The sequence below is a fragment of the Caenorhabditis elegans genome, chromosome V (genome assembly GCF_000002985.6).
Source record: "Caenorhabditis elegans chromosome V".
NCBI lineage: Eukaryota > Metazoa > Nematoda > Chromadorea > Rhabditida > Rhabditidae > Caenorhabditis > Caenorhabditis elegans.
Genome location: NC_003283.11, coordinates 10,226,113 through 10,248,391, shown reverse-complemented (window position 1 = coordinate 10,248,391; position 22,279 = coordinate 10,226,113). Strand labels below are relative to the sequence as shown.

Here is a 22,279-nt window from a genome sequence, read left to right as displayed (position 1 = left end):
CTGTATAACATGCAAACAGAAAGTTTACCTGTGATGTACGAGCACTTTTGTTATCGAAAAATCAACAAAACAACGTGAAATAGAATAACAAATTAACGGCAAACAATTTTTGAATAGGGATACTATGAGAGCCGAAGTATACAAGCGAAAAAAGACCATATTGGTTGAAGTTGATAAATTTTCAATAGTCTGAGAACCATTTTACGGCTGTATAAATATACAAAAACGACTTATTTTTAATTATTGGTTTTTAACTCAACCTTATTAGGCATTCAATTTACGGAAATCATGTTAATTATTATTTCTCTAGAATTTCTCTTGAATTATAAGCCACTTTAGAAACCCTATAAACGAAAAAAAATTAATCGTGAGAAAACATTAAGAGACGGAGAATGAGAAAGGAAGAGATGAACCACGCGGATTATCATCACGTAAAAACAAGAGGAGAGGTTTTGATACACTTTTCGCAGTTAGTGATTAGGCCACTGCCTCTTGTCTGAGCTTTCGAAGAGAAACAGATTATTATGCACCACGACTGGCATACGAACATACAAAAAAGCGGGGTGATTACGCCATGGGAGAAGGAGCGGAACTGGAGCACATACGTGGAAAGACGCAGACGGAACGTGCCTAAATTTAATCGATCGGAACGATATATTAGAGACATAATAATAACGAATTAACTGTTAAATTGGGAATATATTTGAAAAATAGACACTTTTTCAGATTTTTTTTCAGTAACAAAATTAGAAAATCTTCGAATGTGGTTTCAATGCCATGATTTTTTGATTAAGTGAACGCGAGAAAAACCGGAAAATAAGAAGGAAAAGCAACAAACAGAGGCGCCGATAGGGTTAGACCGGGTCTTGAACTGACGGTCTTGAGACGAATACAAACAACTTGATGAAGGAAAAAGAGAAAGTATGTGGGTTGTTGATGAAATCTCCAAAAAAAAAAAAAAATAGAAAACAAAGTTTTTCTATCTAATTAATTTTTGAAAGCATTGAAAAGCTTTTTTAAACGTTTTTTTTTAAACAGGAACGTTCGAAAACGAAAAAAAAAACGGTTGTGTTGCCAGACTCCGGTTGAGTTAGATATCGGGCACGAATATCGGTGTTGCCAGTAGTATACAGCAGTACGGAAAAGTGCACGTTTCGATCAAAGGCCGCGCGTGCTTTGCTTCGCGGAATGGATGATCGGTGACGCCGGACGGAGAGAGGGAACAGGCGCGGCGTCGAGCCGCAGACAGAGCGAGATAGTACATGCTAGAGTTGTTTACATCCCAAAACGAAAACGAAGAGGCTTCGCGACAATTGCAAAAAATGAATTGTCCCTGCTTTTTATGAGGTGAATATTATTGGAAAAAATTTAAGGGGAGAACACTAATTTACATCTGAATGAAACAACAAAGAAATATGAATTTTAAGAGTATTTTAGGAGTGGGAGTGATGAAAGCTTATTATATTCTGAAAATAAAAATAAACTCCCACGCGCGCGAGTTCCAAAATCGAAAAATACAACAAAAAAACAACAAAAATGTTGCAAAAAACTGTTTTCTCTCTAGCAGTTGCTTTTGTCCACGAGAAGTACACAGCGAACTTCTCGGCCATGGCCGTGAAAAGAGGAGGTAATTTAAAATTATTGTTTTTTCTCGGAAAACTGAGTTACTCATCACATTAAATCTCTTTAAAAGGGAATTTTTGCATTCTTTAGAAAATTGAAAGATTGAATAGAGCACGAGGGTGATGTTGAACCCTTTCAATCCTATTTTTCACTGCATCTATTCACCCACGTGTGTCATAAATGATCTTTTCACGTCTGCGTCACAAATGCGCGGGCAAACCTCTAGGGCACAAAAACATTGGCGAAGTAAACAACTCGAGAACTGACATTCTCCTCCTCTTCTTTTTTTCTGCTTCAACGGCATCACATCTAGCTCTAAAAGCGGGAAAAAAAAGAAAGTAAACGAGAGCATCAAAAAATATGAATGAAGAAATATTGTACGTCGCCATAGAATTGTCTTAAAATACTTGTTTGGAGAAGAAATATTCCACAAATTTAGAAAATCAGTGAAAAACGAAAATGGTCTCTCCTATTAAAAATGAGGCCCTGGAAAAGAGGAAACGTGGTTTATGGTCAGACATACTTGGATTCAGAGTTTAAAAAAACACAGACCTGTCAACAAAATCTAACGTATACAAACAGAATGTGTCAAGGTCAAAGTTCTATGAACTTCGGAGAAGCCCAAAGCAAGATAAAAATAATTTACCAAAACATTGCCAGACGTCATTAGATTAGTTTTGTCAAAAGATTATACTTTTTTTTCAGTAGAATTGTTTTGTCCATGAAAAGTTGAAAAATCTCCTAATTAATTCCTTTATTCAGTTGAAGCTTTCTCTTAAATCATCATCATCATCGCTTTTGGTAGTTCTAAGATACATAAACTTTCAATTAGTTTATCAGTCTTAAAATACAATTCAAACTAATCAATGTACACAATTGAACTTTGTTATCCTACATTCATGAAACCAATTCTTCCTATTTTCTGGTAAACTGTAAACAATTCTCTCAACTGAATCAACATGTCAAAGCTGAACTGTTGAAATAGAGGAAGATAGGAAACTCAGTTGAATCACAGTTTGTGAAATAAATTTCTGTTTGTGACAGGTAAGCGGGGTGGTCAATGAACACGAATTTTTGTAGAATCGGCAACAATTTTTGAACAAACAACACTTTGAACAGGGTTTGTCAAAAATAACCAATGATAGTGGTGACGTTAAAAACTTAATATCATTATTCACTCGGTTGATGTTTGCTTGAAATGTCAAATAAATTAATGAATTGGGGGGGGGGGGGGGGGGGGGATATTACTCCGTCAGTTGACTAGATAGTTTTTAAATGAATGAAACTTATTAATTTTAGAACATGAATATAACGGAATTTAAGCGAACAACTAATAAAAATCACTTGATTGATATGGAAGGGAATTTTCATACTTTGAAGGTGTGTTCGCATTTTGCACTTACTATTAAGTTTTGCACGAAATACGAATGACTGTTATATATTGCGGAATTTCCGTTTAAGATGATTAACTAAATCTCTGAAAATTAAATGAATAGAATATAAATTAGATAAAATGAAAACAAGCTCGGCAATGATAGAGATTAGGCTTGATGACTAGGATTTCAAGACCTTCCTCAAATATTTATATTCTCAGGCAAATTCCAAAACCGAGATGATATTATTTCAAAACACATTGAACACGAGTGGACCGAAAAAGAATACGAAGTATGAATAGAAGGTGTTTCGAATTCTCATCTAGTTACTTTTAAAAGATACAAGAAAGATAAAATACTTGTGTCACGACTTTTTTGTTTTGATTTGAAAAATGCCCAAAAACCTTTATTATGATCAGTTCTTTTAACAAATATGACTTACTCTGCTTTCACCATTTAATCGAAATACGGATGCAAATACTAAATGAGAAATAAATGCCTTAAAAACATTCCCAACCAGCCTTTCATTTTGATGACCCTACTGTTCGGAGACTGGCACCAACACCTGGTACTTACCAGATGGTGTCACGTCATTTTTGTTGACTTGTTGCACTATTATTTGAAATAAAGTTATTTGAAAAATTTTAATTGAATGAAAAATACCAAAAAAAATTGAATTTCAAAAAGTCATTTTTGCAAGGATTATGACAATCTAACAGGAGAAAAATGTAGCTCACATGACAGTTTTCTAGTTGTAAGGAGATAAAATGTCTTTTGACAGAAGAGGTGGTAGAAAATAATAAAATTTCCTAACTGTTTTTATATTCATACATCAAATAATTCAACAATAAATAAAGTCAATTGGCAGACAGTACGCGTGGTGCCACTATCAGAACTGTTATCTTGGAAAGTGATAGAGAACATTGATGGACAATCACAAGAATGTCTAGAAGATACAAAAATGAACCAGATAATTGAAAGGATGTGATATTCAATACTTCGCATTTCTTATGAAAATATACAAGGTTCCAGTAATCTTCAGTTTCCTTTTTTTTGCTAATTCAGAATTTTCAGATTTTTTCTTGTATCAAGAATTTTTAAAAGTGCGCCGAATAATCCAAAAATAAGTCTTCAGACATCGCAAATGACGAATTAAATCATAAAATAGCAGGATTGAAAAGAAAATGATGGAGATTTGAGGAAATGATAAGGGTATTCTTCCGATAAATATACATTCAATAGAGATCAAAGAACTATCCTATGTCTGCATTTGATACATAATTATAATATTTACAGCTGCTTCTGGTAATAAAAGTGCACGGTAGTGTCAGAGCAGGAAAAAATATTCGTGTTTCTGAAAGTTGTTCAAAAACAAATATTTATATTTCAGACATGAGATATTTTCACTTCTCGGATAGAATATGAGGGGTTTGATAAAAAATCTAACAAAATTGAAAAGTTAAAGCTTAATTTATTAAACTCTATTCAAAAATAGAAACTGAAGAGAAAAATGAAGAGAAAGTTTACCATAAACTGGAAAACAACCACCCAAGGCTTTGACCACTTGTCTAGATCACTGAATAAAAGGTCAAAATAAAGTACATGGACTACATTCTAACTATAAAAAATGTGATTTGTTGAGAATAACAATGATTCATTTCTTATGAATGAAAAACAAGGAAGCCAGACATCAAAACTAAGTTCTCTCCAAATTATTATTCTGTACAAAAATGTATGTTTTGATCAAAAGATAATTGTGACTCCAAGTAGGTTATCAGCAGGGGTGTGCGGCAATTGCCGTTCGGCAATCGAATTTTCGGCAATTTCGGCAATTTCGGCCATTGCCGAAATTGAGATATTTGTGATTTTTTACGATTTTTTGGTTAGCTGAAAAATACATTTTTAGTATTTAATTAAAATTATGATCGATTTTTTTAATACCTAATACAATACAAAAAGAAAAATTTTAAGACGCTTCATTGTGAAAAAACAATCCAAATACTAGTAAATCTAATAAGACGTGCATTATTCAACAAAAATGCGTCTTGCATAATTTTAAAAATGCAACGCCATAAAAGAGGATTATGAATAAAAATGAAATTCATTAGTATTAAATTTATCATTCTAATGAAGCAACGTGAACTTTCAGTGACCCCTTAAAGACTATTTGCATGAGAATCCATAAACTTTAGTTCTCAAACTTTCCTGTTGTTCAAAATGAGTATTACGGAAGACATTGATGATTTGAAGACTGCCATCGAAAACAACGAACCAATTCGAAAAGGAATAGAGGAAACCATGCACAGAGCTTCTCAGATTCGTATCAAACAGGTATCAATTTTCATTTTGTTTTTCCTGAATGAAATCAAAATTCAGAGATACAACTGCGCTGAGCAAGAAGTTACTCAAATGCGTGCTCCATTTCTTGGATTCTCAGTTTTTGTTCGATTCCAGTCAAGAGCTCGTGCCCATACAATTAAAATTATTAATGAAGACGAAGTCGAGCAAATGTTAGCGAGTAGCCCTGTTCCTTATTCTTAATTAAAAAATGTACATAGAATTTAGATAATCTGAGAAAAAAGCTTTTGAAATAAACATTTTTCTTTTTGTTTTTATTTTTATTGACACATTCACAATTTACAAACAACAAAAAAACATCGCCAAATGCACTGAATAACTATTTAGTATGAAAATTAGCCGATCTATTCGGGCATGGACAATAAGATGCATCTGATCCTGGAAGTCCAGGATATCCTTGTTTTCCAGCTGCACCTGGTTCTCCAAATGTTCCTGGAAAATCGTCTTGCCCTGGTACTCCTTGTTGTCCTTTCCAACCATTTTGCCCAGGATATCCATCAATTCCAGGGGGTCCAGATGGTCCTGGCTTTCCTTGAGCTCCAGGTGCACCTGGGGCTCCGTATCCTCTCTTACCATCAGCTCCGTTTCTTCCTGGTTGACCATCTTTTCCTGATTGTCCTGGTTGTCCATTTTCTCCTGGTGGCCCAGGAAGTCCAGGAAATCCGTCATTTCCACGTGGTCCGGAGTATCCCGGTTGACCAGCTCTACCCATAGATCCTATTGGGCCCATTGGTCCTATTGCTCCTACTGGTCCCGGAGGACATTTAACACATTCTTGAGAAACAGGAGGGCAGATGATTGGAGCATAAACAATTGTACAATCTTGTCCACGTTGCCCTGGAACTCCTGGCGGGCCTTTCTGTCCTTGTTGTCCCGGTTGTCCCGGTGGGCCAGGTGGACAAATTGGTTTGGTTGGCTCACATTGACACCATTCTGGAAGACTTGCAAATGACTGACGCTTCTGACGAATGATTGAACTGAACGGATGATCACGTGGATAAGATGGTGGGGAAACAGAAATCTGAACATCCATCAGCTCTGTCCAAGCAAGATCTGTTTCATCTCGGAAAAGAGAAACACCAGATGATACCTGAAAGCAAAATATAAAGAGTCAAATTGAAAAACAGAGAGTATCACTTCATCATGAATTGCAGATATTGTATTGTATAACGATGGAATCACAAAAAACCACCCAAACACTGCAAGTGCTGAAATTGCAGTTGAAATTCCAACAATAAGTTTCTCTTCAAACATTGGTTAGAAATAAGAAAGATTGGAATTAAACGATGTTTCTTTCCATTTTCTGATTCATTTCTTTTATACCATTCAACAATCAATTAACACTACACTAGGTGTGTGTAAAATGATTTCTTCCTCGATTTCTGGATTGCATAGTAAAGTGGTGTAAGATATGAACATTCTATCATTTCAATGAGATGAGTTTCTTGTTTCTAATTGAAAAAAGAGAATTTGTTTTGGACGAATTTCTGGATTAATTATTTATTCTAAATTTGGTGGATCAAAAACAATAAATATACATTTCTAAAGTTACCCTTTAACGAGCTACATATGATAACTAAAGCAGCCTGCGTATATTCAAATTTCCATTTTCTGCTCAAGTCTTCTCTCAACGTCGTCTCTTTTTCTTCTCTGCTGCAATGGATATTATCATGCGTTTGTTATCAGCCAGTGAGTGCTTTGAAACTAATCTCGAGTTAATCCTTCTTTTGTTTCTCTTCGTTTTTTATCCTGATTTTCTGGAAAAAGTTTATCACAAAAATAAAAATGACGTCGTCAAGGATGTTGTTTAATTGCCAGTTTAACTTGTTGATCATGTTTTGTTTTTCAGATGGATATTTGTGGTATAAATGAAGAACTTGACAACATTGCCGTTGCAGATATGACAGAACAACAGGTAGGAAAATTTATTGAATTATTATCGCGGTAGGAAAACAAAAACGAAGAAAACAAAGAAGAGCTTTGAAGGCGTTTTCAATCAGTTTTCACAATTTGAGAATAGTACAATATGTTTCATATCTTCAATTAAAATTTTTCTTGGGATACTTTAAGCAAATTTTAACTTTACAGGCTCATCGCCTACTGCGTGAAAATCAACTTGCATGGAAAAAGGAAGGCACAAAAATACGAAGAAAACAAAGAAGAGCTTTGAAGGCATCCAAAAGAAGACACGAAATGGGAATGGTATGGTTTTAATCTAAATTTTCAAAAAAACCAACTTCACATTGATAAAACTCCACTTTTTTTTTGAACACCGATATATACACAAATATGTATATAGGATTATCAGTAACCAACATGATAATATTATGCTGTTTTCAAATAATAACGAGTAGAACTACCAACTGTTGTAATATCACAAATGATGAATAATTCAGAATCTTGAGCCGAAACAACAAAGGATTCCAAAAAAAGATGCACCAACAGTTCAACCAAAATCAATATGAGCCATCTTATTGCAGTATGGATCGAAATAAAAATTCCTCCACATTTTTGAAGGACTTGGTGCCAACAAGACACTTAGTACAAAAAAGTTACTTTAAGCTCAGAATAGATAGAACACTATGTATAACTATAGTTACTTCGCTTCAAATCAGTGTACAAGAGAAATGCATTTTATTTAGCACCGCTACAATCTTCATTCACATAAAACAAATTATGGATTGTATTCAATTGGAAGGTTCTTTCTGCAGACCATACCGTCTCTCTAGAGCCACTCACGGCAAAACTGCTTGGCGGCACCTTCTGGGGAGTTAACTTTCAATCTTTTTGCTTTATCAGTACTATATCAGTTAAGCACCCATTGTAGAATGAATGAAATTTTAAGATGATATAGTTATCAAAAATTATTGAAAGACGCAACTCTTTCAATGATATTTATTCCTACTGTGTAGTTTGATTCATGATCAAACGTAAATTTGAGACTCAAAATCCGAGTCAGTGGAGTTAACGCGAAGCAGTTTGACAGTTTCTACGGCAAAACCAATAGAATGAAAAAAATAGGGGCAAGTAAATAGAGTAAAGTATACATCGTTCTGGTATAAAAGTGGAAACATTTGGGAGAATAAGCAAGAACCTTCACATTCTTCTATTACTCAATTCAATATGAACTCTAAATTGTGAGTTTCAGATCTTTATAAAATGTTTTCTCAATATCCAATTTCAGCCTTCTCTGCGTCCTCGCCATTGCCATGTGCTCAATTGTTCAAGAAGCTTCTGCTCAATATTATGGATATGCTTCATCTTATTATCCATCATACTATGGAGGATATGGATACGGAGCATATGGAGCTTATGGAGGATATGGACTTGGATCTGCATATGCTGGATATTACGGAAAGAGAGAAGCTGGATTTGGACCTACTCAGAACTAAACTGAATATTTTTTGAATGTGTACGAACGATCTGAAATGAATTATTTTGATTCTGTAACCTAATACAATTGTCAAAAATACACGACTGATCTTCAAATTGTCAGGGAATAACTTGATAACTGCGAAATAGACAGTTATAGAACATAATACAATTTTCTATTAGTATTGAGAATTAGATCAGGGTTTAGGCTGAATCAAGACCAAAAGAACCTCCCAATTGAATACAATTCATGATTTTTTTATGTGAATAAAGATTGTCGCAGGTTCTATGTTGTTTTTTAATTACAAAAGCACTTAATTAATACTTTATTCGTAACTGGGCCGAGTTTAAACCATCTCACAAACGGAAGAGCCTATTATTACCACATATGTATAAAATATTTTGCCTTTCCTGAATTCAAAATTTTAAATATCGAATCGTCAGTTTATCGTCAGTTCCGGGAAATGCCGGTTTTTGAATATACCGGCAATCATCAATTGCCTCGCACATCTGTAATCTAGACTGAAATATTTTCAACGAGCAAAGAGAGTGTACCTTTGAGAGTACTGTAGTTTTTGCTTGTCAACTTTCTTCTATTTTTCTCGAGTTACCGTTGATAAAAACTAAGTATTTGTGTTTTTTTACTTGTGTAGGCTTGTATTTTTGTACAGATATGGCACGGAGCTCACTGTCTGCGATTTGGCAGAGTCCCTAGGCCTGAATATTTGACAACTACCAAAAGAAAGTGTTGTAAACGTGCTACATCGCATGCATCTTTGCACGCGTTGCGGTCGCGGCGCGTTCGTTTATCGCGCGTTTCTCACTCGCAATCCGCTCATTGAGCCGTCGTATCCCTGGACAACGCATATTCATCTCGACATCTGCAAACCACTTTGTGAATCAAATGGAAGGATTTAACCCGCAGGTAATCAATTTTCTGTTTTTCACACGAATACTTGTTTGAACCCCACTTCTTTTTTGAATTTTTCGGATTTGTCAGATATTGTTATTGGGCGATTATTTTTATTAAAATTTTAAAACTGAAATAACTGAAGAAATATAAATTACATCGTTATTCGTTTAATCATTCCCTTACGTTTTCCGATATTTTTGCTATTATGAACTCTGCATAATTACTTTGCAATTTGAATTTATGATTCCCGTTGCTTTGATTCACATTTAATCTTACTTATGATACAGTATTTATTCAATAAATTGACCAATTTCTTTTATATGAATATCGTTTTATGCATTTCTATGATAATTGGCATAATTCAAGTGTTTCCTAAATGTATATAATTCTATTTCCAATCTTTGTTCAGCAAGCTACTCACACAACTTCACTCAAGAGGGAACGAAGCGAGGATGAGGAATGTATGGTGTTTCTTTTATTGATGATGTCATAACAATTATTTATGTCGTTTGTTTACGAATTTTCTCGATTTCAATTCATTCCTACGCAGTTTTTTCTTTCAATATCACAATATTTGTTTAATCGAATCGATAAGCTGATCACAATACATCATTTAGAGTCTCTAATCAGTCTGTTTTCAGATTCGCTTCCCGCCAAGCGACCGGCTGACGACACGGATTTGAATCCGTTCATGGATGACAATGAGGCCGTTAACGAGAAGTATCCGATTCCCGAATCGGCTGTTGGAATTGTAATTGGTCGAGGGGGATCCGAAATTCAGGGAATTCAAGCCAAGGCTGGTTGTCGTGTTCAAATGTCACCAGACGCCGACCCATCTTCTGGAGTCAGGATGGTTACTTTAGAAGGATCCCGTTCCAATGTTGAGACCGCGAAACATCTTATCAACGAGGTCGTTGCACGTTCTCAAAATCCTCGTCCTCAGTACGGGTTCCCCCGCGCCCAAACCACTATTGACATTGCAATCCCACCAAACCGTTGTGGTCTGATCATTGGAAAGTCTGGTGATACCATTAGACAGCTTCAGGTTGGTTTTCAAAATGTATTATGTCAAAAAAAAAGTTGTATTTTTCAGGAGAAAAGTGGTTGTAAAATGATCCTTGTACAAGACAATCAATCCGTTAGCGACCAGTCCAAGCCTTTACGTATTACCGGTGATCCACAAAAGATTGAACTTGCAAAACAGTTAGTTGCCGAAATTCTTAACAGTGGAGGTGATGGTAATGGAGGAAGTGGCCTTCAGATGCACCACGCTGGTGGTGGTGGTGGAGCTTCTGCTCGCGGAGAAGTTGTCGTTCCAAGAAGTTCGGTTGGTATTATTATTGGAAAGCAAGGTGACACTATCAAACGTCTTGCCATGGAAACAGGAACTAAGATTCAGTTCAAACCTGACGATGATCCGAGCACACCAGAGAGATGCGCTGTTATCATGGGAACTCGTGATCAAATTTATCGAGCCACGGAGCGAATTACTGAACTTGTAAAAAAGAGCACAATGCAACAAGGTGGTGGCGGAAATGTCGCCGGTGCAATGGTGTCGAATGAAGCATCGGTAAAAGTGATAATATTTGATTAATTTAATCTAATTGTTTTCAGACTTTCTACATGTCAGTTCCTGCTGCCAAATGCGGTCTTGTAATTGGAAAGGGTGGCGAGACGATTAAGCAGATCAACAGCGAAAGTGGAGCACATTGTGAGCTTTCGCGTGATCCAACTGGCAATGCCGACGAAAAAGTGTTCGTAATAAAAGGAGGGAAACGAGCAATCGAACACGCTAAGCATTTGATTCGAATCAAAGTCGGAGATATTGCACCGAACACTCCATTCCGGGATGATTCGGCGATGACTATGCAAACACAGTTCTCAGCACCTGCTCAAAACAATTTCGGAGGGCAACAACAATGGAATCCGGTAGCACAAATTCCAGCAGCTGCGCAGAACCCATACCAAGTTGGTGGATGGCAACAAAACAGTGTTTATGCTCAGCAAACGGCCGCGCCTGCTGCTGCCCCATACGCTGCAGCCGGTATCGTCCAACCACAGCAGCAAGTGGCATATCAACAACCGCAAGTAGTGCAGCAGGTTCAGCCTGCAACAACAGTTGCTGCCACGACGACACCTACCGTTGACCCAGTTACCGGCGAACAAGATTATTCAGCTCAGTGGATGGAATATTATAAGTAAGTTCACTTCATACAACATGGGAAGATCACATTCATTGTCTTTCAGATCAATTGGAGCTCACGACAAAGCTGAAGCAGTTGAAGCTCAGATGAAGAAAAAGAAGGCAGAAGCAGCAGCTCGCGCGGTTGTACCAGGTGGACTCATACAACAAATGCCAATGGGAATGGCAATGCCTCAAATGTCAGCACAGGCTCGTGTTCCAACTCAAAATTATCCAGCTTACTCTGCTGCAGGAGCTGCTCCATATCAAGCACAACAATATGGACAATATCAATAATTATGTTGCTTGTTTTCGTTTTGTTTCATTTCAGAAGTTGAATATTTTATTGCTCCATTTTCCGATACTCGTATCATCTTTAAAAGTTGGTATTCATAAAAAAAATTTAACTGTAATTTTTTTTAAACAGACATCATTTGCCGCCAAGGATCAAGAATTCTGAATTAAAATCAATTTGAATTTTCCTTTTTCAGAATCTAAACTCGTGATATAAACTAGATTTCTGATTAGAGCAAGTACAAATACATTGAAGAAAAATTGTGCACTGAAACGACAACTTTAAGTTTAATGAAATCACAATTGTCAGGCATCGGATCAAAATTGAGACACCAAGAGCAGAACCGAATTCTAAGAAAATTTTGTGATTTTTGGTCGATCTGAGCACATTTTTCATTCATTATCATACATACCAGGGGTGTGCGGCGAATCGAATTTTTCGGCGATCGCCGGTTTTAAAAATTTTCGGCGAATTCGGCGATCGCCGATTTTTGAAATTTTCGGCGAACGGCGAATTTCGCTCGGCGAATTTGGAAAAATTTCCGCGAATTCGGCAAATTTTCGGCGATTTTTCGGCGAACGGCGAATTCGGCGAACGCCGATTTTCAATTTTTCGGCTAACGGCGAACTCGGCGAATCGAAAAAATCATCGGCGAACGGCGAATTTGGTTAATATTCGCCGAATTCGCCGCACACCCCTGATACATACCAACTTCCTAGAATTTTGAAAAATTGTTTATTATAATATTTCAACCTGCTAAATACATGTGGTATATGGGTTTTTTGAGCGATACATATTTAAAGCTTTAGAATTGTCGGCACCACAACTTCTTTATTATCGTATATACATAACTTCCAATATTCCGCTGCAAACTTTCAGTAATCAACGTAAGAAGTACGGTAGGTTACGGTAGGATCAGAAAGTATCTTTCCTACAAAGAATCTGATCTCTGTTCCTATTGTAACTTGTATTTAATTGTATTTGTATTTCTATTCAAATGTATTCAAGAGAGTATGCATAGAAAATCAAGAGCTTTAGTTTATTAGTATATATATTTATTCCAATGTGGTTTATAATTCTACCATTATCATATTTCCTAGGATTCATTGGATATACAATCAATCATTGAATATTTAAACAATCATCATATAAAATATTTGGCTTATCGAGAAGCAACAATTATCTTATTCTCGAAAATTATCTTACTTCCATTTCCAAGCAGTGCCACATCGCACTGGAAAAAATAGTTTCATTGTCTCTAGACTTGCGTCAGGATTACAATAGTGGTAGGATATACATTTGGACCAGTAATGTCCTATTTGCGAACGATAACTCCTACTAAAATAATAAAGTTATTTATCATCTATTCTGACAAAAAACAAGAACTTCGTCGGTATAATCACTACGTTTGAAAGGGAAAATTGGGCAAAGAAAATGAAAAACGTAAACTATAATCAAATTGCTTCACAAGTCCTTGTCTCAAACTGAAATAAGAAAACTCGTGAAAACGTCGCCTTCTTAGATAATTCATTTTTCTGTTAACAATATAGAGAATATAATTCTTAGAACGTTTATATTTAGTCATGCTTCAATAATTTCGTTGAAATTTGAATCCAATTATAAAAAATCATTCACTCTATTAGTTCCTTTTCAAGCATCAAAATTGTGTTCTGTGTCTGTTCATGGTTTGAAAAAATTTAAAATAATCTTTGTTGCTAAAAGTTTTTTAATTTAGTAGTTGGAACGATGCATTGTCAGACAAAAAATCTTAAATTTTTTGTGAAACCTAATCATGATTTAAAAACAACAGACAGAACACTCAAGAAAAATATTCAATGTCCTTTGCAAAAAATATTTGATTATGGTTCCTTCTTATTTGTGAGACCCAATGGGCCATGGGAATACATGTTTTGATAAAATCCAAAACCAGAACTAAGTCATAAAAAAGCATGATAAGTCATATGTTAAAGTACACAGACGCCACAAAGTCCCTTTTTTTCAGTAGACAACAGAAGAAGCTCACAAGTTTCCTATTTCAAATAATACAGATTCACTGTTTGATTTTTTGATTAAAGTATTAAAGGGGGCAATGTGATAAAAATCATGCCTTCTTCGACCTTGCTTCGAAAGTTTCTGAAGTGCTTATAACTATAATATTCAGTCTCTAAATTTTTGACAGTAAAATAATATTTTTGATCCACAGAAATGTTTTGAATTTATATATATATATATATATACATACTTTTGGAATATCGACCGTTAAACTGACTCACCCTTGCATTTTACCTGAGCTTTTTCATCTGTGGGATAATTATCACGACTAGAAGTAAATCAGAATTCATTCTTAATGTTAGTCAAACTCAACAAATTTTGCCGTGCACCTCAAAAAGTTGATATTCTGGAACTCTAGAAGCTATTCTGGTCAAAAACCAATTTTAGGAAAACTTCCATTTGAAAAAAATATTAAAAACTTTCTCCCTCACCTACGTCATTTCTTTGTTATTTTAAATAAGTTTACATGGAATAGAAATGGGAGAAACACATGCATCAGGTTCAGTAAACAACTTTCGAAATCAGAATTGAAGTTTTCATAATGAGAATCAACATTCCTATAAATGGAATTTTTTTCAAAAGTTCCCATTATTGCCTGCACTCTGATCTTGAATGAGAAATGAACTTTGATAATTTTACGCTGTCTGAAAATTTGAATAAAATTAGAAAAATTACTGAACTATGTCTTATCATCCTTATATCACGCTTTTAAGCTTTTTTCACATCAGTTCTCTATTAATTTTTGTTATTTTCTTATTTTCTAGTATAAAGGATAATTTTAGAAAAAGGAGACATGCTCGAGTTGCTGAAAGATATTGTTCAATGTTTTGCTCTCCTTATTTCTATTTTTCTAAACACAATTTTAACTTATTTAATTCTTACAAAATCAAACAGTAAAATGGGTTCCTACAAATATATTATGATGTATCTATCATTATCAGCACTTTGTTATTCTGTACTGGGAATGATTGTCAGACCTGTAAGTTTGAAATTAAAGTCACGGAAAAAGACAACGTCTTCAAGTGTTTCGCTCTTTTTTTGGATGAGTTTTATGATCAGTAAAAATAAAACTTCATTCTCGAAATCAGTGCAGCCTTATGATATTATAATTTAACCAGACGTCTAGCCTTTTGTTCTTCGTAACCAGACAAGCTAACAATGAAATTTTTGGAAAAACAACTTAAACCAATTTATCAAAAACATACCGTAGTTCAAAGAATGTTCAGGATCTTCTATCGTACAGCTCATGTTTTGTTGTATATATTAAAAATTCTACTTCATTTTTTAGTCCAACAGTAATGATTTATTTAATGTGTAGGTTTTTAAAATTTTGGATTTTTTGAAAATTTTACTTCGTTCAGCGCTCATTTGCGGTTTTTATTTCTTTTTTGCATCTTTGATTTCTGTCCACTTTGTCTATAGATACAAAGCTCTGAAATATGGCTCGAAATGGATATATTTTCATGGAAAGTATACATTTGCCTGGTTTCTTATTTCTCCAATACTCTATATCAATTGGACATTAAATTGTATATTTGCGTTTCAGCCAAATCAAAGAAGTACGGAATTTCTAAGGTAAAAAAACCAAAATAATTGAAAAAAATTATACATAGTTAAGGCCTAGAATGGAAAGAGATTTTGGAATAAATGTGGATGATGTGACTTATATTATTGCGGATTTCTATCCAATGCATGAAAATGGCCAGAAATTTCCATCAATTGGAGCATTTATATCAGGATTTAATTTTCTTTTAATGACTGTGAGTTTTAAGAAAAACACGATGCACTTATGACCAACGAAATCTGGCACAATGAGCACACCGCAAGCACTTTCTTGGAAAGTGCGAAAATTGGCTTGCGATGAGCCAATTTTCGCACTTTGCAAAAAATCTGTGAACAAATAAGCAGAACTGGAAGCAGTTTTATTAATTTTAGTGTATTTAAAATTAATTGTTTTTAAATTTTCAGACGGTTTCATTATTTGTAATCTTCATATTCGGCTTCAAATGCTACTACGAAATGACACGGGTTGTTGTTCCCGGACGAAACTATTCAATAACTCAAAAATTACTTCAAACTCAATTATTTCGAGCTCTCGTATTCCAAACTCTTATTCCACTCATCATTATGTATATTCCCTTATTTATTTTATTTCTATTCCCAATGCTCAATATTGACTTGGGATTTGCCCATTACGTATCTATTTCGATATCTTTATATCCTGCACTGGATGCTCTTCCAAGTATTCTACTAATCAGAGATTATCGAGATTCTTTGATTAAAATGTTTAAAAAGCAAGAGAATGTACCAATGTTTGCACCGTACTATGTACGAAGAGGAAGTACAACAATTTCAAGTGCCAGAAAAAGCCATGTTCAATTGAACCGTGTCGAGTTGAGCTAATGGATAATATTTTGAAGTTTATAAAAATCATGTATTGCTTCTCTACTTCCCATGATTTCAACAAGAACTATCACACTTTTTATTTTCCGCTTCATGTATTCGACTTATTTAGATGAAATATGTTTTTTCTGTACCCTTTTGAGTTTTAATGAGCTGAAAAATGTATAGCAAATTTTTTGTCAGTTATGAATTCAATTATTTGATTTGTCAAAACGTTACAGTTGTACAACATAATAAAAATCATTCATTTCAGATCGTTCGTACACATTAAAAACATATTCAGTTTAGTTCTGAGTAGGTCCAAATCCAGCTTCTCTCTTTCCGTAATATCCAGCATATGCAGATCCAAGTCCATATCCTCCATAAGCTCGATATGCTCCATATCCATATCCTCCATAGTATGATGGATAATAAGATGAAGCATATCCATAATATTGAGCAGAAGCTTCTTGAACAATTGAGCACATGGCAATGGCGAGGACGCAGAGAAGGCTGAAGTTGGATATTGAGAAAATATTTTATAAAGATCTGAAACTCACAATTTAGAGTTCATATTGAATTGAGTTGTAGAAGAATGTGAAGGTTCTTGCTTATTCTCCCAAATGTTTCCACTTTTATACCAGAACGATGTATACTTTACTCTATTTACTTGCCCCTATTTTTTTTCATTCTATTGGTTTTGCCGTAGAAACTGTCAAACTGCTTCCCGTTAACTCCATTGATTTGTACTTTGAGTCATTCTTAAATTTAGATTTTAGATCACGGATCAAGCTACAAGGTAAAATAAATTTATTCAACGAGAAATATAACTTTGAGCTAACATAATTTTAGAGAAAAATGTCTCAAACGTATTTTCTATGACTCCATTGAATTTGTCAATTTTTGATTTTCATTAAATCGTAATTCCTATGCAATTTTTATATTTTGTTTAATTTTCAATAATTTGTTGTGATAAAGAATAAAGTTGAAAATAGAACGGGAAAACAAAAAAATAATACAGTTATGGGAAACGCGAAAATATTTTTTTATACTTCCAATACCTTAACTAAAGGGAACACCTAGAACAAAGATAAGAAATTTGGTCTAAAAGAGATAGAATTAGACAATTGAATCATAAAGTTTTCATAACTCCTTCAATCAATCAACCCCATGGCCCAATCAGTTCCACCAGGAGATATCCAGACCAGCCGGGTACCAAGATCGTTTTCAACGCTCCATACGATGATAAGCACACCTACCACATCAAGGTGATCAACTCATCTGCTCGTCGTGTTGGATATGGAATCAAGACCACCAACATGAAGCGTCTTGGTGTAGGCGCAGAGTTCTCGAACCAAAGGAGTCCGTTCTTCTGAATGTTTCTTGTGACGCTTTTGCTTCGGGCAGGAGGTTTTGTTTATATGATAATAGAATTTATCAATAACTTGTTCTTTTTCAGGACACCAACAATGATCGTATCACCGTTGAGTGGGCCAACACCCCAGACGGTGCCGCCAAGAAGAGTGATTTCAGGGAGACGTTATGGTCCGCAGAAAGAACCTTCCAATTGAATACAATCCATAATTTGTTTGATGTGAATAAAGAGGTCGCTTTCGATTATAATTTCAAACTTTACAGCCAAAACCTATTTTTGAACAAATAAAATACATATTAAATTGGGATGAATCATTCATTTCAAATCGTTCGTACACATTCAAAACATATTCAGTTTAGTTCTGAGTAAGGCCAAATCCAGCTTCTCTTTTTCCGTAATATCCAGCATATGCAGATCCAAGTCCATATCCTCCATAAGCTCCATATGCTCCGTATCCATATCCTCCATAGTATGATGGGTAATAAGATGAAGCATATCCATAATATTGAGCAGAAGCTTCTTGAACAATTGAGCACATGGCAATGACGAGGACGCAGAGAAGGCTGAAATTGGAAATTGAGAAAACATATTATAAAGATCCAAAACTTACAATTTAGAGTTCATATTGAATTGAGTAGTAGAAGAATGTGAAGGTTCTTGGCATTTCCATAAAAATTTTCCATTTTATAGGGAACTTCTGTACTCTGGTTTATTTACCCACTATTTTTTTTTCATGTGTTGGTTTTGTCATAGAAACTGTCGAATTGCTCCCATTTAACATAGCGACCGATCAGAAAACCCACAAAAAATTTAAGGAAATGTCGTGCAAGACTATGACAACTAGAATCGTCACATTCTGAAAGTTGAGATACATAAATAGACATCGTGACGATACCAGCAACCTAATCATTTTATCAATACGATAGAGTTCTGATGTTTTCTTCTCAGTACTTGAGCCAATAAACCTTTTGTGACGTCGTCTGCAAATCCATACCAAATCTGCCACCACAACATTAGGTTAATCGAAACGATTCCGTGCTTTTCGTGAACATTCGCTCACAATCTTTTACTTAATCCGAATTATATCGAGCCTCTTCTAATACGCATAAAGTCAGTATTTATAGTTCACCGACAGTGAATTCACTTTTCTAGATTGTTCTGTTTTGTTTCGAACGCTGCCTTATTTAAGAAAATCAAAACGGATTCATTAAAACTAGATCCTCTAATGATTTCATTAACGAAATCTCTGGCCTTATGTTCTGTTTTCATATTCTTTTCAATTTCAATTCTTTTATTTCTTGCTGTGTTCTATATTTGTAAATATCACTACGAAAGAATAAAATTAGAACAATGTACTATATACATGAAACCTGAAGAAGTTGGAAAAGCTATAGGAAAACGTTTGAATCAATGTGAAAAAGGAGAGTGTTATTCAGATGTGGAGATAGAAGTTCCATGTAAGTTTGAAATTATTTTAGATTTTTTTAAAGTTTTAATATCCTCATAGGTTAAGTGAAATACGAACATTTCTAGATCGCGTATTTACAAATAGTTTTTTGTGAGGCAGATATTATATTTTACAGACTATTCAAGTGTAAATATGCCTCAAATCCTATTATCATCAGAAGAGCATCCTCCAGAATATTATGAACTTGAATCAGCACGTGCATCCCCACTTCCTTCATATGATGACGTCATGTACTGCGATCAACTGAATCGATCATTTCAAAACTTACTATCAGCAAGATAACTTCTTTTTCATAATTCATAATTTATTTTTTCCTGTATATAAAAAGTGTGGAATGAAACGTTGACTGCGGGGAAGTAAATATATTTGATTTGTGTTTAGTTTTTTCCCCAGAAGAAACTATTTCGGGTATCTCATGATTGTTTACATTGGCGGTAACTTGAAAATGGCGTGAACATGAAAGGGGTATTGAAATATTGCACTGAGCTAACCGATAGTGTGACAAAAACTACTCTAGAGTAGTTGAAATTTTATGAAAAGTAAAAGACAAACAACAGAACTCAAAGTATAAAAGAGGTGGAATTCATTCATTGACACCAGTTGTTCTCAGCCGATCTACTGAAAATGAACGCCAAATTGTGAGTTTCTGAATATTTATTTCACTAGTTTCAATTTAAACTGTAAAACATTTCAGCCTTCTCTGCGTCCTCGCCATTGCCATGTGCTCAATTGTTCAAGAAGCTTCTGCTCAATATTATGGATATGCTTCATCTTATTATCCATCATACTATGGAGGATATGGATACGGAGCAAATGGAGCTTATGGAGGATATGGACTTGGATCTGCATATGCTGGATATTACGGAAAGAGAGAAGCTGGATTTGGACCTATTCAGAACTAAACTGAGTATGTTTTGAATGTGTACGAACGATCTGCAATGAATGATTTTTATTATGTTGTGCAACTGTTTAAATTTGTTCAAAAATAGGTTTTGGCTGTAAAGTTGGAAATTAAAATCGAAAGCGACCACTTTATTCACATCAAACAAATTATGGATTGTATTCAATTGGAAGGTGTGTTGGTCCACTCAACGGTGATACGATCATTGTTGGTGTCCTGAAAAAGAACAAGTTATTGATAAATTCTATTATGATATAAACAAAACCTCCTGCCCGAAGGCAAAAGCGTCACAAGAAACATTTAGAAGAACAGACTCCTTTTTGCGTCTACACCAAGACGCTTCATGTTAGTGGTCTTGATTCCATATCAATAAAATTCCACGCATAAATCTTTGACAATAAGTATGTTAACTCATGTTTTTTCTTAGCTTTCTGCTCAATTCAGATATGTTGCATAATTTCGAATCTACAACATTTCATTCAGTCGATCAGTCCGGAAACCGGATTTTCAGTATTATGATGTATCTCTAAAAAAAACCATTTCCTAGTTGGCTTCCTTTGAAAAATCAAAAATATTGACATGCTCGTTCAAGTTTCATATGAAAATCAAAACAAAAAATAGTTTTTAAGGGGAATATAAAATACCGATAAACCAGTGTGTTTCAGTTATGGAGCTCTCCATGTTTAAAATTGTGTTTGTTTTCGCTCTTTTAAACACTTCAAATGCCCTTCTTGGTATGGGAAGAAAACAATCAGTATCAGTTACTGGTCGACTTACTTGCTTGGGAAAACCTGCAGAAGGTGTGAAGATTAAACTGTATGAAAAGGAGAAAAGTGAGTTGAAAAAAACTTAGTTTTGGCAAAGGTATGAAAAATCATAGGAGCATTGTTTTCTAAAGAAATAATCAATTAGATTCAAACAAACTATTCTTTAAAAAACATTTTTAGTCAAGGACATAAAAATGGATCAAACGTATACCGATGCGAATGGAGTATTCACAGTTTCCGGATACAAGACAGAAATTACAAATATCGATCCAAAGGTGAACATATATCATAAATGCAATACAATTGGTCTATGCTACCAAAAGTTTGGAATTACAATTCCTGACAACTTTATATCAATTGGTTCGATTCCACAGAAAACATTCGATATCGGAGAAATACATTTGGCAAATATTTTTCAATGCCAGACAACTGATTGTATTAATTAAATATTCAATGGAGTTCTTCTGTTAAAAAGTTTTATTTTTCAAAATAAAGTCATCATCTCATAGAGACTACAACAATCCTCTTGTAGACTAATATTTGTTTTTCGCCCGATTGGCAAAATTCACTTCGATTTTCTTTTGCATTTCTTTGAAAACTATAGCATAATTACAACAAGCGATAACTATAATTTTATTATTATTCTGTATCTATCTTCCTTTGACTTTTAAAATTCGTATATTTTTTTATTTCCTGATTTCAAAAATTAAAAATATATTATGATTGTATAAAAAAAAATGAACCTAAATATTTTTCCCTACAAAACAGCCTAGTTTGTGCCTACATGCGTCCAAATTAACGGGAGCTATTTATTTCTAGGTAATAATCAAATTAATTGAAATGAAACAACAAAAGGAACTCTAGAATAAAAAGTTTTCACATATTCTTTTAAAATTTTTTTGAAAATTTAAGAAATAACACTCATTGTCAAATCTAACTTTTTTGTTTGAGAACGAGTTATAAAATCTGCGATTTTTACATCTAACAATTTCCATATTCATAGGATTTTGTGTTGTAAAAATTTGAAAATCTGCAAAGTAACAACATAACATTAGTAACCTCAATTCTTTCCTAGTTGATTTTATCTTTTATCTCAAGGTAGGCAACTACATGTCCTATTTATTTTCCATTCTCTCATCTTTTCCCATTCTTTGGTATTTTTCAAAACTCACGTCTTTCCGGAATGAACGTGTGACTGACTAATGCAAAAAAATTGTG

The 22,279-nt window shown here is 34.4% G+C and overlaps 11 protein-coding genes, 4 non-coding genes and 3 pseudogenes across 23 annotated transcripts; 12 read left to right on the top strand and 6 right to left on the bottom strand.

Annotated features, from left to right (window-relative positions):
* The first annotated feature begins 1,134 nt into the window (after positions 1 to 1,134).
* C12D8.25 lies at positions 1,135 to 1,275 on the top strand. Its single transcript, NR_069264.1, has one exon. It is a non-coding gene; the product is annotated as an Unclassified non-coding RNA C12D8.25 (non-coding RNA).
* Positions 1,276 to 5,186: 3,911 nt separating this feature from the next.
* On the top strand, positions 5,187 to 5,605 carry C12D8.9 (DUF3501 family protein; the record flags this gene model as incomplete). Of its 2 annotated transcripts, none has more annotated exons than NM_001269272.2 (2): positions 5,187 to 5,327; positions 5,373 to 5,605. In NM_001269272.2, 2 exons carry the CDS (start codon positions 5,214 to 5,216, stop codon positions 5,535 to 5,537), a joined length of 279 nt encoding a protein of 92 aa, NP_001256201.1. The 2 variants fall into 2 exon arrangements, with proteins under 2 accessions (NP_001256201.1, NP_001256202.1); NM_001269273.3 differs by having other exon boundaries at positions 5,295 to 5,327; positions 5,373 to 5,537.
* Positions 5,602 to 6,639, bottom strand: col-148 (Nematode cuticle collagen N-terminal domain-containing protein). Its single transcript, NM_073234.2, has 2 exons — positions 6,492 to 6,639; positions 5,602 to 6,444 (listed from the first exon to the last, which is right to left on the bottom strand). Exons 1-2 carry the CDS (start codon positions 6,606 to 6,608, stop codon positions 5,674 to 5,676), a joined length of 888 nt encoding a protein of 295 aa, NP_505635.1. The 5' UTR covers positions 6,609 to 6,639; the 3' UTR covers positions 5,602 to 5,673.
* On the top strand, positions 6,225 to 6,294 carry C12D8.23. The gene has a single exon (NR_069263.1). It is a non-coding gene; the product is annotated as an Unclassified non-coding RNA C12D8.23 (non-coding RNA).
* A 564-nt stretch (positions 6,640 to 7,203) lies between the features above and the next one.
* Positions 7,204 to 7,819, top strand: C12D8.21 (Polyprotein; the record flags this gene model as incomplete). 2 transcript variants are annotated; one of them, NM_001269270.3, is made up of 3 exons in its annotated part: positions 7,204 to 7,269; positions 7,443 to 7,556; positions 7,751 to 7,819. In NM_001269270.3, 3 exons carry the CDS (start codon positions 7,204 to 7,206, stop codon positions 7,817 to 7,819), a joined length of 249 nt encoding a protein of 82 aa, NP_001256199.1. The 2 variants fall into 2 exon arrangements, with proteins under 2 accessions (NP_001256199.1, NP_001256200.1); NM_001269271.1 differs by lacking the exon at positions 7,204 to 7,269 and having other exon boundaries at positions 7,548 to 7,556.
* Positions 7,820 to 8,028: 209 nt separating this feature from the next.
* On the bottom strand, positions 8,029 to 8,127 carry C12D8.7 (annotated as a pseudogene). The gene has a single exon. A coding segment is annotated over exon 1 (99 nt).
* A 303-nt stretch (positions 8,128 to 8,430) lies between these two features.
* fipr-8 (FIP (Fungus-Induced Protein) Related) lies at positions 8,431 to 8,802 on the top strand. The gene is made up of 2 exons (NM_001380740.3): positions 8,431 to 8,491; positions 8,539 to 8,802. Exons 1-2 carry the CDS (start codon positions 8,478 to 8,480, stop codon positions 8,744 to 8,746), a joined length of 222 nt encoding a protein of 73 aa, NP_001366784.1. The 5' UTR covers positions 8,431 to 8,477; the 3' UTR covers positions 8,747 to 8,802.
* A 723-nt stretch (positions 8,803 to 9,525) lies between these two features.
* Positions 9,526 to 12,234, top strand: fubl-1 (K Homology domain-containing protein; the record flags this gene model as incomplete). 4 transcript variants are annotated; one of them, NM_073231.5, is made up of 6 exons in its annotated part: positions 9,549 to 9,651; positions 10,049 to 10,100; positions 10,281 to 10,684; positions 10,733 to 11,209; positions 11,254 to 11,837; positions 11,887 to 12,232. In NM_073231.5, 6 exons carry the CDS (start codon positions 9,631 to 9,633, stop codon positions 12,116 to 12,118), a joined length of 1,770 nt encoding a protein of 589 aa, NP_505632.1. The 4 variants fall into 4 exon arrangements, 3 of the variants coding, with proteins under 3 accessions (NP_505633.1, NP_505632.1, NP_001367132.1); NR_069262.1 differs by lacking the exon at positions 10,049 to 10,100 and having other exon boundaries at positions 9,631 to 9,651; positions 11,887 to 12,118; NM_073232.7 differs by having other exon boundaries at positions 9,526 to 10,684; positions 11,887 to 12,234.
* A 2,727-nt stretch (positions 12,235 to 14,961) lies between these two features.
* On the top strand, positions 14,962 to 16,571 carry str-182 (Seven TM Receptor; the record flags this gene model as incomplete). The annotated part of the gene is made up of 5 exons (NM_073230.2): positions 14,962 to 15,147; positions 15,395 to 15,482; positions 15,530 to 15,743; positions 15,787 to 15,928; positions 16,137 to 16,571. The coding sequence occupies 5 exons, from the start codon at positions 14,962 to 14,964 to the stop codon at positions 16,569 to 16,571; spliced, it is 1,065 nt and encodes a 354-aa protein (NP_505631.2).
* Positions 16,572 to 16,797: 226 nt separating this feature from the next.
* fipr-6 (FIP (Fungus-Induced Protein) Related) lies at positions 16,798 to 17,160 on the bottom strand. Its single transcript, NM_001028482.2, has 2 exons — positions 17,111 to 17,160; positions 16,798 to 17,063 (listed from the first exon to the last, which is right to left on the bottom strand). Exons 1-2 carry the CDS (start codon positions 17,122 to 17,124, stop codon positions 16,856 to 16,858), a joined length of 222 nt encoding a protein of 73 aa, NP_001023653.1. The 5' UTR covers positions 17,125 to 17,160; the 3' UTR covers positions 16,798 to 16,855.
* A 560-nt stretch (positions 17,161 to 17,720) lies between these two features.
* Positions 17,721 to 18,134, top strand: C12D8.2 (annotated as a pseudogene). The gene has a single exon. A coding segment is annotated over exon 1 (414 nt).
* Positions 17,922 to 18,069, bottom strand: C12D8.22. Its single transcript, NR_069261.1, has one exon. It is a non-coding gene; the product is annotated as an Unclassified non-coding RNA C12D8.22 (non-coding RNA).
* Positions 18,135 to 18,228: 94 nt separating the features above from the next.
* fipr-7 (FIP (Fungus-Induced Protein) Related) lies at positions 18,229 to 18,563 on the bottom strand. The gene is made up of 2 exons (NM_001028481.6): positions 18,536 to 18,563; positions 18,229 to 18,488 (listed from the first exon to the last, which is right to left on the bottom strand). The coding sequence occupies exons 1-2, from the start codon at positions 18,547 to 18,549 to the stop codon at positions 18,281 to 18,283; spliced, it is 222 nt and encodes a 73-aa protein (NP_001023652.1). The 5' UTR covers positions 18,550 to 18,563; the 3' UTR covers positions 18,229 to 18,280.
* A 506-nt stretch (positions 18,564 to 19,069) lies between these two features.
* On the top strand, positions 19,070 to 19,756 carry pyt-1 (Transmembrane domain-containing protein). The gene is made up of 2 exons (NM_001028480.4): positions 19,070 to 19,382; positions 19,509 to 19,756. Exons 1-2 carry the CDS (start codon positions 19,151 to 19,153, stop codon positions 19,673 to 19,675), a joined length of 399 nt encoding a protein of 132 aa, NP_001023651.1. The 5' UTR covers positions 19,070 to 19,150; the 3' UTR covers positions 19,676 to 19,756.
* Positions 19,757 to 19,931: 175 nt separating this feature from the next.
* fipr-4 (FIP (Fungus-Induced Protein) Related) lies at positions 19,932 to 20,349 on the top strand. Its single transcript, NM_001028479.6, has 2 exons — positions 19,932 to 20,031; positions 20,088 to 20,349. Exons 1-2 carry the CDS (start codon positions 20,018 to 20,020, stop codon positions 20,293 to 20,295), a joined length of 222 nt encoding a protein of 73 aa, NP_001023650.1. The 5' UTR covers positions 19,932 to 20,017; the 3' UTR covers positions 20,296 to 20,349.
* Positions 20,350 to 20,456: 107 nt separating this feature from the next.
* On the bottom strand, positions 20,457 to 20,639 carry C12D8.3 (annotated as a pseudogene). Its single transcript has one exon. A coding segment is annotated over exon 1 (183 nt).
* On the top strand, positions 20,470 to 20,529 carry C12D8.24. Its single transcript, NR_069260.1, has one exon. It is a non-coding gene; the product is annotated as an Unclassified non-coding RNA C12D8.24 (non-coding RNA).
* Positions 20,640 to 20,958: 319 nt separating the features above from the next.
* Positions 20,959 to 21,564, top strand: ttr-19 (Transthyretin-like family protein). Its single transcript, NM_073229.4, has 2 exons — positions 20,959 to 21,127; positions 21,242 to 21,564. The coding sequence occupies exons 1-2, from the start codon at positions 20,962 to 20,964 to the stop codon at positions 21,505 to 21,507; spliced, it is 432 nt and encodes a 143-aa protein (NP_505630.1). The 5' UTR covers positions 20,959 to 20,961; the 3' UTR covers positions 21,508 to 21,564.
* Positions 21,565 to 22,279: the final 715 nt, after the last annotated feature.

Excerpts from the sequence above, each read along its gene's own strand:
- col-148 (NM_073234.2), bottom strand. The coding sequence starts at position 6,608 with ATGTTTGAAGAGAAACTTATTGTTGGAATTTCAACTGCAATTTCAGCA. Across the intron at positions 6,445-6,491 it reads TATCTGCAATTCATGATGAA|GTATCATCTGGTGTTTCTCT; the intron begins GTGATACTCTCT and ends TTTTGCTTTCAG.
- pyt-1 (NM_001028480.4), top strand. The coding sequence starts at position 19,151 with ATGATTTCATTAACGAAATCTCTGGCCTTATGTTCTGTTTTCATATTC. Across the intron at positions 19,383-19,508 it reads TGTGGAGATAGAAGTTCCAT|ACTATTCAAGTGTAAATATG; the intron begins GTAAGTTTGAAA and ends TATATTTTACAG.
- ttr-19 (NM_073229.4), top strand. The coding sequence starts at position 20,962 with ATGGAGCTCTCCATGTTTAAAATTGTGTTTGTTTTCGCTCTTTTAAAC. Across the intron at positions 21,128-21,241 it reads ACTGTATGAAAAGGAGAAAA|TCAAGGACATAAAAATGGAT; the intron begins GTGAGTTGAAAA and ends AAACATTTTTAG.